The sequence below is a fragment of the Cryptomeria japonica genome, unplaced genomic scaffold, assembly GCF_030272615.1.
Source record: "Cryptomeria japonica unplaced genomic scaffold, Sugi_1.0 HiC_scaffold_48, whole genome shotgun sequence".
NCBI classification, from domain to species: Eukaryota; Viridiplantae; Streptophyta; class Pinopsida; order Cupressales; family Cupressaceae; genus Cryptomeria; species Cryptomeria japonica.
The window spans coordinates 227,476-244,990 of NW_026728870.1; the positions used below are offsets into that span (position 1 = coordinate 227,476).

The following is a 17,515-nucleotide window of genomic DNA, read 5'->3' on the forward strand; positions in this document are numbered from 1 at the left end:
TAAGCAGTTAAATCGCATACGAATATGACTAAAAAAAAAAAAAATACGACATACCCTTTAGGATCTATGGGTGCGCGAAGTTAGCTATAATGACTACTGGTGCTCTTCCCTATGAAAATACCCTAGAACAAATCTGATATAATGAACAAATTTAAGTTACATATTTTCCTTCATCAGATCTTTAGAATCAATGTCACATCAAACACATTTCCACACATCTTCCATAGAACTACATATACTTTTCTTTGCAATTACTCTCTTAACATTTAATATTTCAATCCTCACTCTAAATTAATTAATCTAACGTCATTTTTACTTATGTGTGCGTCTTGTTGTATTAGACTAGACTTGAATAGGAATAGGTAATTATGGCCATACAAACGTTATCATCCCAAAATTCAATAGTTTCTATTCTCTTAGTCAAAAGACACGCCTGTTATGCCTTATAAATATATTTGGAAAAAGAAAAGAAAAGCGAACTAACTCGTACTCTGCTGTTATGCCTCCTTGTATCTGCGCTTGTGAGAAAAATATTTAGGCTGTTTCGAAATTTCAATTCAGTCCACTAAATCAGTTGAGAGGTTTTAAAAGGTGTGGAAAGTATTCACATTCACTGAAAAGCAACTCTTTACAGTTAAAATCCATACAAGGTCTGCAACAGGAATTATGTTCTACATATTCTCTTTATTTTCTCTTTTGCAATTTTTCCTAGACTTGTGATTGGGATAGTTAGCAGATTTAACACACTTTAACATGCAACTGATTATCATTTCCAATGCAGAAGGATGGAATCCCAGCAGTTACAAAGAGAATTTCCTGCCTCTGAGGTATGAATACTATACCATCTTGTTATTCTTATAAAGTGGTTCTGGGTTTGGATCATTTGCGTTGGGCTTGGAGTTTATTTCATTAACACTTTTGGTTTGGTAGGTTGCAAACGAATTTGTGAACCAGTATTACTGTGTTCTAAACAACTGTCCAGATAAGCTATACGAGTTCTACAAAGATTGCAGCACTATCACCCGCCCTGAACCCAAAGGTCAATTGTTGCATGTAACAACCCTAGAAGTAAGTCAAATATTGCAGTAGATTCAGTGTATAACAGTTTCAAATCATACAAATTCATTTTTGAAATACAATATAACCATATGGCATGCAACTACAAGATACCTTCGAAGTTTAATTTTTATCCATGGTTTAAGTTTACATTTCTTTATTCAATCAAATTTGCAGACATAATGTTGTTCTTGTTTTGAATGGTTGTTACCAACAGGCTATTAAAAACAATATAGTGTCTTCGCTCAATGAGGGAAATGCGGTTAAAATAGGAACTGTGGATTCACAAGAAGCTGATAATGAATCTTATATCATATTGGTAACTGGGATCATATTAGGGCACGAGAATGTCGAAAGAAAATTTGCCCAGTCTTTCTTTTTAGCACCACAGGAGAGAGGCTATTTTGTTCTAAACGATGCATTTCGGTATTTGGAAGAATCCCAGTATTCAGAAGACAAAACTTATATGTCGGCTAATGCTGTTTGTGATGAGCCTTTGCAGGAAGGTAAAATGGTCTCTTCTTCTATCTTTCAGTATTTTTCGATGTAGAATCTTCTTTAATCGCAGCCTTTCTGTGTCTTAGCAGAGATAGTTCCTGCAAAAGAAATTCAAAGATTTGAATCACAACCTTCGAAATTGGAAAATAAACATGCTACTGAAACTGTTGAGAATGAACAACAGCTTAACGATATTGAGAAAACTATTTCACCACCAGAAGAAACAACAAAAATGAGTTTTCTAGCAGTTGTAAGTATAAACATTTTGAATGCACGTCGAGCACTTCAAAGCCCTTTCATACATTGAGCGTTTGTAGAATATGATGTTACTGATATTTTTTTCTTTGAATGTTCAGCTTTTGAAAGAGAACCCACATCCTATTCAAAGGCCAACCGTTGTGGTGAAATTTCCAATAAATACCGGACTGAAAGCAAATGTACCATCACAAGTACATACAACATCACAATCCTTGAACTCTAATTCTGGAAAAGCCCCAGGTTACCATAATCTTCCCTTCACCATTTTTTAATTGTATCTTTCAGGTTCTTAATTTCTCACTAACCTTGAAATCCCATATAACTTACAGTCAATGAGAACTCAATCCATTTAAGAAATTTGCCATGGAATTCTACAATTACTTTGCTTTAAGAAGAGTTTAAAAAATATGGTTCTATAAAGCCTGGTGGAATTCAAATCAGAGCCAACAAGGTATGTTTTTGAAAACAAATCTCGCTTGTTTTCTGCTCTTTTCCTTCTGTAATGTTTAAATACTGTAATGCAGGAAAAAAACTTTTGCTATGGTTTCATTGAGTTCCAATCATCAACTTCTGTGGAGAGTGCTGTAAAGGTACTTAATTTGTATCGAATTATTTAGTGTTATTAGATATTGTATTTATCTTTATTTTCATAAAACTTGTATTTATATTTTGTAAGCAGGCATCTCCTATTGTCATCTCTGGGCGTCGCGTATATGTTGAAAAGAAAAGGTTGGCTGGTTTCAGAGGTATTTCGCAAAGCCTTAATTAAGTTATTATCTATTCATATAATGTAATATAGTCTTCAAATATAATTGTTTTTCTCTGCTCCTACTGATTGATTTCTACCATGGAAAGACAATATTCCAAATGGCGTAAAGAGAGGAGGCGATCGTCAAGGACGCAATGGCTATGCAAGAAATTTCTAACTTGTATTTCCGAGAGCTTCAAATGTACAGAAGAAGTACATGTTTTTTATTCATACTTGGTCTAATCTAAAGCAGTTTACCCCGTAGAGGCATAACCAGTATGAACAAAGGCAAAGGCATAGGCATGGGAGAGCATAGACAATAATAGAGTCACCTTGCCCAGATTGAGATAGAGACCCAGCAAGGGCGGATGGAAACTCTGCAGCTGGTCATGAATTTGGAACCACGCTGCAACTGGAAGGGATCCTGAGCAAGGTGCTGGCTCCGAAGCTGGTTTTACTGGGTCTCGAAAGCCAATCGCTTCTGATGGTGATTTGAAATTTGGAAGAATCATCAATGTAAATGTAATTAGAACTCTGTATGGTTTGTTAAAGAGTTCTATTTTTGGTATCTATATATAAAATTTTGTTATATCTTATACAATGAATGTTTGAAATATGTCAAATGTATAATCTACATCATATGTCATGAATATTATAAAAGCTATAATCTACATCATTGGATATTCGAATCATATACTAAAATCTGTTAATGAATGTTTACTTGAATAAATAAAACTTTAAGAGTTTCTTATAATACAAGGAATAAAATTGGTCATTTGTTGAGATTAAAAATTAGAAAAGGATCCAAAAGGAAGTTTATTGTGGTGTATGTAAATAACGAAAAATTGAAACTTGGTATGATACTATAAGAATGGAAATAGACCTTTGCATACAAAAGAAATGATAGATTCCTAGGATTAGAAAAAAAAACACTAAACACGCAAGATCATGTTTGCTAAGTTGAATAATAGGATTATAATCATAAGGAAGGGAATTATGTGAATTATGTTGTATTATAGATTCTAGATTAGGTGTTTTTGTAAAATGTATAGAAGAAGTATCTGTATACAGTGAATGTTAGAAATATGTCAAATGTATAATTATTAGAAAATTGTAGTTAGATAATATATGTATAAATTTGTTTTATATAAATTATAACACAAAATAAATTAATTTTTTTAATTATATAAATTTATATTTTTTTTAAATTGTTTTTATTTAAACTTTGTTTCGCACAATTTTTTTTTTTAAAAGAAATGATTTAATATGTTGAAATGATTATATACCATTTTATTGATGAAATACTTACCTACCATGTTATGATTTTTTTAAATAATATTTAATGTTAAGAAATGTTATGATTATCTTACATCATAAATTTTTATGTGCTAAATTACACAAGGGAGTGAATCATTTAGTAGAATATCATTTGAAATAGTACACTACAATAAAGGCTTGCAACACCACATATGAGCAACTGAAATAGTACACTACAATAAGGGTTCGTTATTTAGATTATTTATAGACATGGCCCTACTAATGGTATGTCTATTCAAAACCTTCCATTGTTCTTCTCTGCTAAGAGCTTTGACTATCCATTGAGAAGCTAATGCATTGCCTTTCCATCTTAAATCCTTTAAGCCGATTCCTCTCATGTTCTTGCTCATAGTGCACCAACTCCATTTAATAGCACGGTTCTTTCTCCCTCATTTTCCATTAGACCAAATGATCTTTTGGATATAATTAAACTTATAATTGCTTGAATTTTCTAAAGATGTATAATAAATGTTGTAGGAAGATAGTATCTTTTGACAAACTTGAACCCTCCCTCCAATGTTGAGGTAACTCTCCCTCCAATGGTAAGGTGGTGCTTATATATTCTATTTCCTTAAATTTTATCAATTTAACTTCTAACCCACTCTCACATAGCTTTCAGCTTGGGCTCTACTGCAAAAGGTATACCAAGGTATCTAATCAATTGATTAGGTCCTTCCTACCTAAAGGAGTATTTATCTAACCAAATTGGGGGTTGCTCGTCCCATCCTAGGAGAGTAGATTTAGCCATTGAGATATTTCCACCAAAGGCTTCACAGAATAGCTCTCGTTTGTACAAAAGTGCATTTAGATTTTCTTCTTTCAATTTAGTTAAAATTGTGGTATCATCTGCAAACTGGATGTTAGAGAGATTTCTTCCATTGGGTAACTTAATTTCATCCACACCCGAGGAGGTTGAGTAATCTCTTAGGATATAATAGAGAGCATCAGCAACAATGATATAAAGTGCAAGGGCAAGGGAGCATCCCTTCCTTATTGATCTAGAAAGGAAAAACCTATCATATTTCACACCATTGATTTCTAGATAGGCCTTAGCATTTGTTATTAGTATGTTGACCTGCCTACAGTAGTCTTCTAGAAACCCAAGGCATTCCATCACCATATTGATAAAAACCCCAATCTATTCTATCATATGCTTTTTCAAAGTCCAATAGTAGAATGATTGCATATTGTCTAGACTCTTTAACCCATATCATAGCCTCCCAACATGTGAGGAGATTCTCTAGACTGTATCTTCCCTTTACATATCCTGTCTGAGTAGGATATATAATCTTAGGCATAATTCTCTCTATCCTTTGTGCAACAACCTTGGCAAGAATTTTATAACAGACAGTTAACAAGGTGATAGGCCTCCAATTTTTTATCAATGTCATGTCACCTTATTTAGGAATAAGTTTTATGACCCCTGTATTTACATCCTCCCTCAATGAGCCATTAATTTTAGCTTCTTTATAGACTTGCATCAAGTCCTCCGCAATCCAATGCTGACGACTTTTGTAAAATTCAATTGAAAGACCATCAATTCTTGGGGCCTTTCCATTATTAAGAGATGAGAGCCTCTTTGATCTCATCTAAAGTGATTCTCTGATTTAACATGGTAGCATCTTCTTCAAATATCTTCCTTGGGATAATGGATTTAAGTTGTCTCCTAGCATTGTCTTTCTGCACTTTACAGCGTCCACTAGTGGATAGTTTTTCATAAAATCTAGCAAAACACTCCAAAATGTCTATCTGATCAAATATAACCTTACCTTGGCTTTGCATTGCCTGAGCTTTGTTCATATTTATCTCTCTCATTAATTCCTCCAAGACGATCTCAAAGAGAGTATTCTTTGGTGAGAACCTGGACCAAGTGAATCCATGTGATATTTTCGATGTGAACATCATAGCTGCTCCATCTCGAAGCCATCCTTCAAAATTCTTCTTGATTCTGATCACCCTTGTTACCTGCACATTTAGATCATGAAGGATGAGTCTCCTGGGACACTCAGTCATATTCTTGTCACTGTCATTAATCATATCATCATTCCTCTATTTCCAAATAAGCCAAAGTAATTCAACAGAACAAATAGACCAGTAGAGGTTAGTCTCTTTCTTGAGACCCTGGATATGAGCAGTTGCAATCTCAAAAATGCTTTTTAAATCAAAATTATTTTATTTTGTGTTTGGTGGATAATATTATCTACATGATTATCAAGTTATCAACCATTTATTAACATGAGTAATTGTCTTTACTAATTAATAACAATTTCACGGATTAAAAATGTTTAATTTTTTAAATTAATTATTAAAAAGAATATTTTTCAAATGTCGTAGGGTATCAATATCAACACTAGTTTACAATATTTTCAAAATAACTTTAAAAAATATCAACCACAATAAATTTAATTTGTTGACTTTTAGTGAGTAATGTATCTTTATATAAGACTACTATCTCAAAACTATAGATATATTGAGTAGAAAATATATGAGAAACTTAACATTCTCTGGTTAGTTAATCACTTTCATATCTGACTATGACCATGTAGATGTCAAAAATCTACATGGTCAATAATTTAAAAAATCTACCACATTTATAATTTGACATTTTTTTTAAACAATATTCATGTTATCTTTATCCTAGTCGATTCCTCACTAAAAGATACATGCTCACTACTAAGATCTCTGTTAAATAATTTATTTTGTAGAAGTAAAAAATAAATAAAACACGCCACTATGGTGATGGAGGCCCATGTTGTCCTCCATCGTTTTATACAATATTCTAATAGGTGAAAATTGTGTAAATTTGATTATTATTTTTTTTAAATAATTTTTTTATTACTAATAGTTTTAAAAACAATCTTATTTATCTTGCAAAAAGTTGGTTGCATATTTTCACAGAATTATTTTAAATAGGAAGATAAATGATTGGATAAATCTTTATTCTACATGAACATGATTCTGTAATATACCAACGTATCATTTCAAATCAATTCTTAAATAACAAAAAAAAAAATTGAAACATAAAATAACCCTTTGAAATCAAATTTTTATATCAAGAATAATAAGTAAATTATAAGTATAATTTTTTAGGGTTGAAAGAGGGAGAGCAAGGATTGGAAATCTAATCAAGCTAATGGATCACACACAATTTGTTGATGTTTACAAGAATCAAAAAATACCACCAAAAATTTCTAGAAGAATGATAAAGCATCATCCTTCCCCCAAAATAGAGGATTTGAATGCTAAAAAATCAATTTATGTAGATTAGAAAGAGAGTATAATAGGAAAAATATACAAATCAAAATATTTCTCATAAAGATATTATCACTATCAATCATCTCCTACCCCTTCACCTCCATTGGAGCAATTCTTGAATAACAAATTATTATCTTTTATTTATTCCAAACATGTAAATACTTTTTAGGTGAGAAACCATTACCTAGAGTACTTCCCTTGACCCCTTCAGTAGCAATTGAAATCAAAAGGTGGAACCAACATGAAAATACCAACTAGATAGTGTTGAAGAAACTCCATCTGCATTCACCCATCATGGAGCCAAAGGTTAATTTCTTGTACATAGATGTCAAATCCATGATCAAATCATAGACAAAAGAAACCCCAAAGTTTTCCAATGAAAATGAGAACCAAGTGAAAGGAAGAGAGAGGATGACATGTTGAATTAATTTTCTAATAAATCATTTTTAAAATTTTTGAAAACTATACATGTTTAGAATCTAAATACAAAATCTAAAAACTTAGTAGTTTAAAAATATTTAATTGTATGCATTAATTGGATAAATTAATTAAAATATTGAATTAAATGGATGGAATGGTATCCTTCCTTGGAGGAACAAATAATCAAAAACTAAATTATATACTATAATTCTCTTATAACCTCTTAGAATCTTTCTTCTCTATAAGAATATGTTATTTGAAAATGAATATGTTATTAGTCGATAGGATTTTATGGTGAGATTTGCCCACCAAATTTAAGAATCCTCACACCTGAACTTTTTTGTTTAAAAGGTGTGTTACTTGTAAAGGTGCAGGTTGCAATTTGGAGTGCTTGCACATTGTTGAAGACTTTGGATACTTAAATGTGATAATGCAAATGGAGACTATGATATCAAAACAAGTTTGAAATGGAAAGTAAGTGACTAATGATAAACAAGAGCTAGATTTAGACCTTTGTGTTCATGATCCTTATGGCTAATCCTGCAAAACAAAATATAATTCTAGGTAGAAAAAGAAGAAAAATTTGCAAAAACAAAGAATACAGCTACAAACAATAATTAAATTTTTCTATTTATATTATTAAGAAAGTATGATTTGAAATGAATAAATAACACATGGGAGTAGAAATTATGGTGGAAGAGGTAGGGTTTAAAGTGCACTTATTTTCGTTAGCTTACATGCAAACAAGCATGCAACACCTTTTCCCTGCACAATTCTCCTTATTTCACAAATCGAATAGAACATTATGCAGCGGAACAGAAAGTTAACTTGTTGTATTGACACCTCCCATTAAGTCTAATTAACGAGAGCTATGGGTCCTAGCAACAAAGCCTGATCAGGACCCTGATTACAAAGAGGAAAGGAGAAAACTCAAGTGAGATAAACTCTTAACCATTTGTTGTGTGCTTCTATTCACAAAGAGAAGCTGAGAAGGGGGGCACTAGGAAGAGAACCGAACCACGAAATTGTGTGCAGCTGAACAAAAACGAAAAGCTCTTGGGGCTTCTGAAGAAAGGGGGTTTTACCCCTTAAATTGAAAGGTTGAAGGGTCCTAAGAGGGATGTTACCAACTATTTTGGCAAGCACTAGAAAGATGGGACTATTATCCTCCATGGGTGGAAGGTATTGGTTGATCGGAGCCTCATTCCCCAAGTCACCAGCCTATCGATTGAGGGGATGAAATTTTATAGAGATAGGACTTCTATACAGCAAGTTGTGTAGAAAATGCACACAGGCCGACCAACTTTTTTCAAAATCTTCAGGGATGAATATTACGATGATTTTAAAGCTAACCCCATAAAATTGGCAGATTTTACGATTTCTAGATAGGCAAAATTAAGGTTCAAATGTGAAAATAGGACTCTATTAGGGTTTTGAAGAGATAAGGGAATTGGACTGCAAATTTGAAAAGGGTAAAACCTAAAGCATAGGGAAACCTTGGAAAATGTTTATAAATCTGAATTTGAATGAAATTGTTTGAAATTTATACAAAATCCAATTAATTTTTAAAATTAGGGTTTTATGACCTAACCACTTAATTTTTGAAATTTGAATTTGGAAAAGAAGAGGGAAATAAAAAATTTGAATTGTAGGAATGAAGACAAATCTAAATATAGTCACAAATCAGAAAATTGAATGGAAGTTTAACTTTTGCACAAGTTCATGATAATGTTTGAAAATTAGGGTTTGAACAATTAACCACTTAATTTTGTAAAGTTGATTTTGTAAATTAAACAAGACAAGGAGGAAATTGAATTTGTCAAACAAAACAATTTTTAGATGTAAGACAATAGCAAGATAAACACATGTTCAATGTCAATTTTAAAACAAGTGTTTTGAATGAATTAACCACTAAGTGTGCATAAAAATTAAACTTCCAAGTTTGTTCCAAGGAAAGAATGCAAGACGTCGCGTTCACCAAAATGTAATGTTGGGAAAAATGAGCGAATGAGAGATCTAGAGGAAAGCCTTTCTTCCCTCCGGAGAGAGATGGAAGTTTCACTTCGGATTTCCCTTCAAATACTTTTCACTCATTGCATTAGAAGATGCGGGAAAATGCACTAGATTCAACCTCCAGAGAAGGAGGTAATATTCTGATTGATGTGGGAATGGTAGGTTACTCCTCTCTTCTTGAATGAGATTGAATTTATTGAATTGTGTACTAATGACTAAGTGAATAAAGTGACAAAGATCTTGTTGTAAGTCGAGATAGAAGTGTAGGATGAAGTTGTGCACCAGGATCTGGCAATAATATGTCGAGACGAAGTCGCCTTGGAATTTGACCAAAAGATTGTCCAGACCGTGGTGAAATGTGTACATGGTCCTCCAAAAAAATCCGTGAAAGGAAAATGATTCTTTCGCCTCTGCAAATGGATTCCAAATATGAAAGTACAGTTGCACACCTACAACCTACACATAGAAAAGAGAGGAAAAGGGGTTGGGATTGGGGGTTTGCCTTCATTCCAAACACCAGTTTTGGAATTAACCAAATGATGAAAGAAAGTACTTGCAAGTAAACGTAAATGAAAGATTGAAAAGTAAATCACCTCAAGGGAGGTTGTTATAGATATGTTGATAGAATTTTTCGTATGAAGTTGAATGTTGGAATGAATCTCCTCTTCAATGGTTGAATCTTTGACTTGAATGCAACACCTATCCTTGAAAGAAGACTTGAGGTGCTCAATACTTGAAAGTGATTCTTGAATGCTTGAATGCGTGATCTTTTGAACTTCTCGCTTATGAAACATCCTTCCCCAAAATGACTGCAACTTATATACTCATCAAATACTGTTATTGAACTAATTTTCCATGATAGGCGGACACTAGGGGAGTTTACCTGCTCAATGCACAACCACCAAAGCATAATTTGAGGATTAATACCCCAAAATAGAGTAGGGACAGGGGCACCATGCCCCTAACCTGCCTTTTTTTCTATGACGGGATGCTTGTTTAGGCAGAGTGGGGAGCAAGAAATATGCAGTTTTTCAAGGGCTCAGCAAGTCTCTAGTCTCCAATCAGGCTAAGGGATTCAATTTTTCATGTGTGGGGACCTTATTATGGTCGAAAATTGCAAGGGTCACAATTTTATGACACTAAAGTTATTATAATTATATTTAAGGTTTATGGATTGGTTGTAATAAATCGATTCAGGGAGTCATTGTGCCTTCTTCGACCTATGATTTAAATAGAAATTCATAAAGATTTAAGACTGACAAAATTTACGCATTGGGGTAAGTGATCAGGGTTGAAGATGGGTACCTTTTTCCTATAAAGAGAGATATTGATGTACTAATGTGATTAAAAAGAAGAAAAAGCTCAAGAATGTTGTCAATGATCTTTGTAATGAATAAGAAAATCACATTTTTTTCCAAACAAACCTATTTGAGAAATCTTTTTGTGCTTCCTATCAAGAAGTTAGATAGTTAGGTTGTCTTGAAGATTGAGTACAGGGCTGTAGAAAAATGAAGTTGCTCATACAAGGCAAAGTACTAAGACAGAGACTTTTAAGGTTGATAATTTGCAGTATCTATACAAATGTACTCAATTTAAAAGTTGAATTCCACGTACTAATTAATTTTCATTTTTCTTATAAGGGTATATCTAAAATTTAGTGTTACCAATACCAGCTAAACACAAAAGTAGAGTAGAAAAGAAAAGCATCGATTTCCATAATAAAATAAAGAGTTTATAATTATGTCTTATTTTTTATGCCTAAATTGAAATAAATTGGTTATTCTTATAATTATTATTAAATATGTTATCGACACCGATAAACTACTATATCAATATCAATAAAGTAAATATGCTAAGCAAACATTAAACCTTAAAGCCAGACTTTAAAATATTTGCCTGCATTTTTCTTGCGTATAACAAAATGGGAGCTATGGAATGCTGTATGGAAATCTACTATAGGGTGGAATGGCTTAAATCACACACACTAAGCTTACGGTTTTAGTCTTAAAAATGTTAAACATTCAGAGTTGACTGACATTTTTTGTGCTTAATATGTCAATTAAGGAGTGTGTTTATGCAAAGAATACAAAGACTTTCCAATTTGAGTTAACAGCTTAAATTTAACCAAATACATGTTGGAAATTATAATGTATTCAACAAAATAACATGCTCTCTTTAAATATTATCCACAATGACCAAACTCAAAATAATTTTTATTTTAATGAAATGTAAAAGGTAGCATGGATTGTGGGTTTTTTTTTTTTTTGATAGGTAATGGGCTGAAGCCGATAAGGTGTACATACCCTACCCCCTTGTGAGATTTGAACTTGTGACCTCTCTTTAAAAAGCACAAATTCTCCACCAATAGGCCAACTCAGGTTGTACGGGTTATGGGTTCTTTAATGTTCACTATTGTAACTCAAATTAGAACAAGCAATGCAACACCAATTTGAGAAAGAAACAGTAACGGTGGTGATTGAGAAGTAAATAAGAATTAAGTATGACTTTCTAATGCCTTGTATATTCATTTGAAGAGTTTTTTTCATTTGAAGATGCTAAAATAACACGAACTATAGTTGTTTTCAAAATTACTCCTACCCGTCATACCAAGTTCATCAAAGTTGTGAGGAACACCCATGTAGAAGAAAGATAAGAGTTTCTACTCTCTAACGTCAACCACATTTTTAGTTCATAAGGAGGCAATTTATCTATCCAAAGTAGTAGAAGAATATATAGGTTTGTGGTCAACATATCATGCATTGCAATTTCCTTTTTTCCTCTCCCACTATTTCATCTATAGATGACCCAATATCAATAGTAATGATATGGAATGGTTAATAACAAAAGAGTTCATCCAAACAAAAGGACCCAAAAATATCTAATTATTCATCATGAATTCTTCTAAACCAAATTTTGACACAAACAATTGCTAAGGATACACCCCTCCTTAACTAATTATTTATGCAAGATGCTATGAACTTCAATTTTTTGTAACTAAATAACTAGTGTCAACAAACCAAATGAGAAAGTTCTCTCCATACATGAATTAATAAATTCTAAAATTGCAGCACATTGAGCATCATACACAATAAAATGACACAATATTTCTTGGCCCATTCAAATATACGAAGGACCTACTACACACACTAAAAGGAGGAGTTTTAACAATAGGTGGAAAAAAAATTAGCCATAGATATTAGAATAAAGCACACTCTATACCTTGAACATGAAAATTTAAATTTTACTAGGATTATAAAAGTCAGAAGAATCAAATATAAAACTAAGGATATGCCAATAGATCTTTGGCTAATGTCTAGATTTTGTAAAATATTTTGTAATGTAGCTGAGGACTACAAGGTGGGAGAATAAACTAGTAGCCAATATTGGATTGCTACATATAAATCTTCTAGTGGGGTTGTGGATGTTTAAATTATCATCACAAGGGAAGGATGTGTTTACACGCCAATTATAAGAATTGAGTAAATTTGACATAGATTTAAATCTTAAGGAGTTTTGTAGTAAAATGCCAACAAGAATACTTTATTATAAAACTATGTATCTTTAGAGAATTTGGTATTTCATTCAACATTGTTGAGAAAATAAAGAAAGACTCGGTATTTCATTCAACATTGTTGACCAACTTATCATCCCATTTTCTACTATAATTATCCCATAATCTTTCACCTATTCTCCCCATTTAAATAGGGTCTCTTTTCTTATGTCTTCCAAATTCAGATATTCCTCCAAATTTTTTATAATTATTTCATGAGTCTTTACAAAATAATCCTTGCTCTCCATTTACTATTTCCCACGTGATATATCTTGTTATTATATCCCAGCTTTCTAAAATGTAATTCCACACTATCGAGCCTCTAGGAGAATCTCTTACTTTGAGAATGCTAATCGGGTAATTGGAATTTACATACTTCTTTCTTATGATTTTAATCCATTTCTCATTACTATTTGTATATAGTCTCCATACAAGTTTTTCTCCCATTTCCAGATTCATTATCAACAAGTTTCTTAGTCCTGCAAGTCCTACTTTTTTTGGCTTGCATTTATTGTCCCATGTTAATAGGTGTATTCTGTTTTGGTCATTCATGCCATTCCAAAAGAATCTTTTCACGATTTTTTTCATTTCTGCATCTATTCCATCAGGGATTTTAGAGAGGACAAGGAGTATACCGGGAGTGTCAAAAGCACTGATTTTATCATAAGCAATCTTCCTACTGACGAAATCCATTTACCTTTCCACAGAATCTTCTTGTCTACGTAGCTTGAAACTATGTTCATCCAGTATTCCTTTTTATTCATCCCTTGAAAGAGTGGTGTGCCCAAGAACTTTCCTAGAAAATTAGCTACTTTAAGCTTTAGGATGTTGGTCGAATCCCTTGCAAGACTTGGTTGAGTATTGACGAAGAAGACCTTCGATTTACTCCAATTAATTTTTTGTCCCAAGACATAAAAATATTTATTGAGTAGTGACTTAATAGTCCTAGCTTCATAGTTGTCTGATTGTCCAAACAACATAGTATCATCTGCAAATTGCTAGTGTGTCACCGAGGCCTCACCAACAACTACCTTAATTCCATACCATTTGATTCCTCCCTTAGTTTAGTTATCCCCCTACCCATTGCCTCTCCCATAATTATGAATAGAAAGGGAGATAACAGGTCGCCTTGTCTTATACCTCTACTTGAATTAAAGAAACCATGAGCCCCACTATTCATCCACACTGAAAAGGTTAGAGTTGATATGCATCCATCCACCCATCAAATCCAATCCTTCATAAGCCCAAATTTGTCTAGAATTTCCTTGAGGAATTCTCTATCCATCGAGCCATACACTTTCATAATATCCAATTTTATGATCATCCCTGCCTATTTTGATTTTCTAGATGATTGAATTCCTTTATGGGCTATTATTATCCTTTCCACTATTGAACTCCTAGGGGCAAAGGCACTTTGTTCTTCTAATATTACAAAATTTAAGACTTTTTTAAAACAGTTGGCAATAATTTTGGATATTATTTTGTATGTAGTGTTGCATAAGGAAATCGGTCTAAAATCTTGCATAGAATTTACCATCTTCTTCTTTCGAACTAGTGCAAAGAATGTGTGGTTTGTGGTTCATTTCCTTTAATACCCTCTTCTTTTTCCTTGTTTCCTCCACTGTCAAGTGTGTATATCTTGGCCCACTATCTCCCAGAAACATTGGAATAATCTAGCAGAGAAACTATCTAGGTCAGGAGCCTTGTCGAGATTCATCTGAAATATTGTTGTTTTAACTTCCTCCATTGTTGCTGCCTTAAAAAACTCCTGGTTCTGTTGTTCTGATATTACTTTGGGAATTGTATCCATAAATTTTCCCCTCATTTCCTTACTCCCTTGTGACTTTTCCTTTAACATTGTTTCAAATAATTTTGTGGCCTCTTTGTTAACTTCTTCCAAATTTTGGGTTCTTGTTGCATCAATCTTGTTGATTTCCATAAATTTACTTCTCCCTTTTTTTTCTATTGAGGCCTTGTGAAAAAAAATTGTATTTCTTTCCCCCTCTTGAAGCCATACTTCCCTTGACTTTTGCCTCCAATAACATTCTTCCCTTGCCAGTATTTCAAGTAATTCAAATTTTAAACATCTCTCCCTTTTGTATTCCTTTGGGCCCATTTTGTCCTTGATTATAGACCATTCATTATATTGCCCCTCAAGCTCATCAATTGATAAGTAGGAGATACTTTCTATAACAAGTCAAATTATGATATTGCTATCAAGATTCAACTATATAGTTTTCAAGTCAAACTCATTGACCCACGTTTCATGAGTAGTGGTTCACATGAACTCATCTCCCATGAGAATGAATGGTCCACTTATCCCTCATTATATCTAGGTGATTCTCACAGAGGTGAAACATTGGGCCTTCCCAGAAGGTCACCCATCCTAGTATTACTCCAACTCGGACACTCTTAACAATGGAGTTTCCTCCAAGGTTGAACCCACTTATAATAGAGCCCCTTAAGCTTATCAATTTATATGTAGGATATATTTTCCACAACAAACCAAATTATCATATTATTATCAAGATTCAATTATGTAGTTTTCGAGACAAACTCATTGACCCATGTTTCATGAGTAGTAGTACACAAGAACCCATCTCTCATGATAATGAATGGTCTACTTAGCACTCATTGCATCTAGTTGATGCTCATAGAGGTGAAGCATTGGGCCTTCTCAGGAAATCACCTGAAGGGAGACCTCCTGGGAATAAGCTTAATGATTACGTATTCTTAGAGACAAATTTAATGTTGTAATAAGTTGGGCGAGGGTAAGATTTGACTGTTATTTGAACTTGATTTTCTTAAAATGTTTCATCAACATAGTACTTGAACAACGATTTTGATTTTCAAATAAGTTATTGGCATTAAACAAAATCCACTAGTTGTTGTGAGTGGACTATGTGTACATTTATGTGAGTATTTGTTATGTATATAATTGACATACTAGAACATCTTATCACTATTGTAGAACAAGAAGGAACATTTATATAGGAACATTTTGAATAGAGGACTTACCAAAAATTAATTTGACATCAAAATGTTTGCTTGCTTCCAACTAAAGTTGGTTCTATGAAGATGCTCAATGTAAAGTTTGTCATTTTAGACTCGATGATCTCCCCTTAATATATACAAACACCACCAGCCTTTGAGCATAAAAAATCACATAACGGAAAAAAAAAAAAGTAGTAAAGTACAACCAACAAAATTAGATCTATGCCTTAGAGAACATATGTAATACTAGGGGAAGAGCACGAATAGATAACATAGTTCCAAGAACCGTCACCTTATTGTTATGTTGACCCCCCAATAGCCTTCATAGTGAAAACACCATTAATAAATTTGTTTTGTACCAATAGCCGATCTTTTTTTGTAATTAATTGGCCCATTTGTGAACAACTATTGGAACATTTGTTCCATTTGTGCACCACTATTGGAACATTTGTGCATCGCTATTTGGACATTTGTCAACAAGTACTAGCAATTTTGAGTTGATGGTTACTGGAACATCTTTAGTTAGGTATCAGGGAACACTTTGAAATGTGTACTTTTTTACCTTTGTGCGCATAACTGATTCCAGAGCATGCATCGTTACTACCCAGAAGCCAGATCAATAGCTATAAGCAGTTAAGTCGCATACGAAGATGACTAAAAAAAACCAAAATACCACGTACCCTTTAGGATCTGTGGGTGCGCGAAGTTACCTATAACGACTACTGGTGCTCTTCCCTATGAAAATACCCTAGAACAAATCTGATATAATGAACAAATTTAAGTTACATATTTTCCTTCATCAGATCTTTAGAATCAATGTCACATCAAACACATTTCCACACATCTTCCATAGAACTACATATACTTTTCTTTGCAATTACTCTCTTAACATTTAATATTTCAATCCTCACTCTAAATTAATTAATCTAACGTCATTTTTACTTATGTGTGCGTCTTGTTGTATTAGACTAGACTTGTATAGGAATAGGTAATTATGGCCATACAAACGTTATCATCCCAAAATTCAATAGTTTCGATTCTCTTAGTCAAAAGACACGCCTGTTATGCCTTATAAATATATTTGGAAAAAGAAAAGCAAACTAACTCGTACTCTGCTGTTATGCCTCCTTGTATCTGCGCTTGTGAGAAAAATATTTAGGCTGTTTCGAAATTTCAATTCAGTCCACTAAATCAGTTGAGAGGTTTTAAAAGGTGTGGAAAGTATTCACATTCACTGAAAAGCAACTCTTTACAGTTAAAATCCATACAAGGTCTGCAACAGGAATTATGTTCTACATATTCTCTTTATTTTCTCTTTTGCAATTTTTCCTAGACTTGTGATTGGGATAGTTAGCAGATTCAACACACTTTAACATGCAACTGATTATCATTTCCAATGCAGAAGG

At 33.0% G+C, this 17,515-nt stretch overlaps 1 protein-coding gene across 1 annotated transcript; it reads left to right on the forward strand.

Moving 5' to 3' along the window:
• The first annotated feature begins 785 nt into the window (after nucleotides 1-785).
• On the forward strand, nucleotides 786-2,738 carry LOC131862571 (nuclear transport factor 2-like). Its single transcript, XM_059215050.1, has 9 exons — nucleotides 786-827; nucleotides 931-1,068; nucleotides 1,274-1,562; nucleotides 1,644-1,804; nucleotides 1,911-2,052; nucleotides 2,208-2,263; nucleotides 2,337-2,402; nucleotides 2,492-2,558; nucleotides 2,668-2,738. The coding sequence occupies exons 1-9, from the start codon at nucleotides 786-788 to the stop codon at nucleotides 2,736-2,738; spliced, it is 1,032 nt and encodes a 343-aa protein (XP_059071033.1).
• Nucleotides 2,739-17,515: the final 14,777 nt, after the last annotated feature.

Excerpts from the sequence above, each read along its gene's own strand:
- LOC131862571 (XM_059215050.1), top strand. The coding sequence starts at position 786 with ATGGAATCCCAGCAGTTACAAAGAGAATTTCCTGCCTCTGAG. Across the intron at positions 1,563-1,643 it reads TGATGAGCCTTTGCAGGAAG|AGATAGTTCCTGCAAAAGAA; the intron begins GTAAAATGGTCT and ends GTGTCTTAGCAG. Across the intron at positions 2,403-2,491 it reads CTGTGGAGAGTGCTGTAAAG|GCATCTCCTATTGTCATCTC; the intron begins GTACTTAATTTG and ends TTTTGTAAGCAG.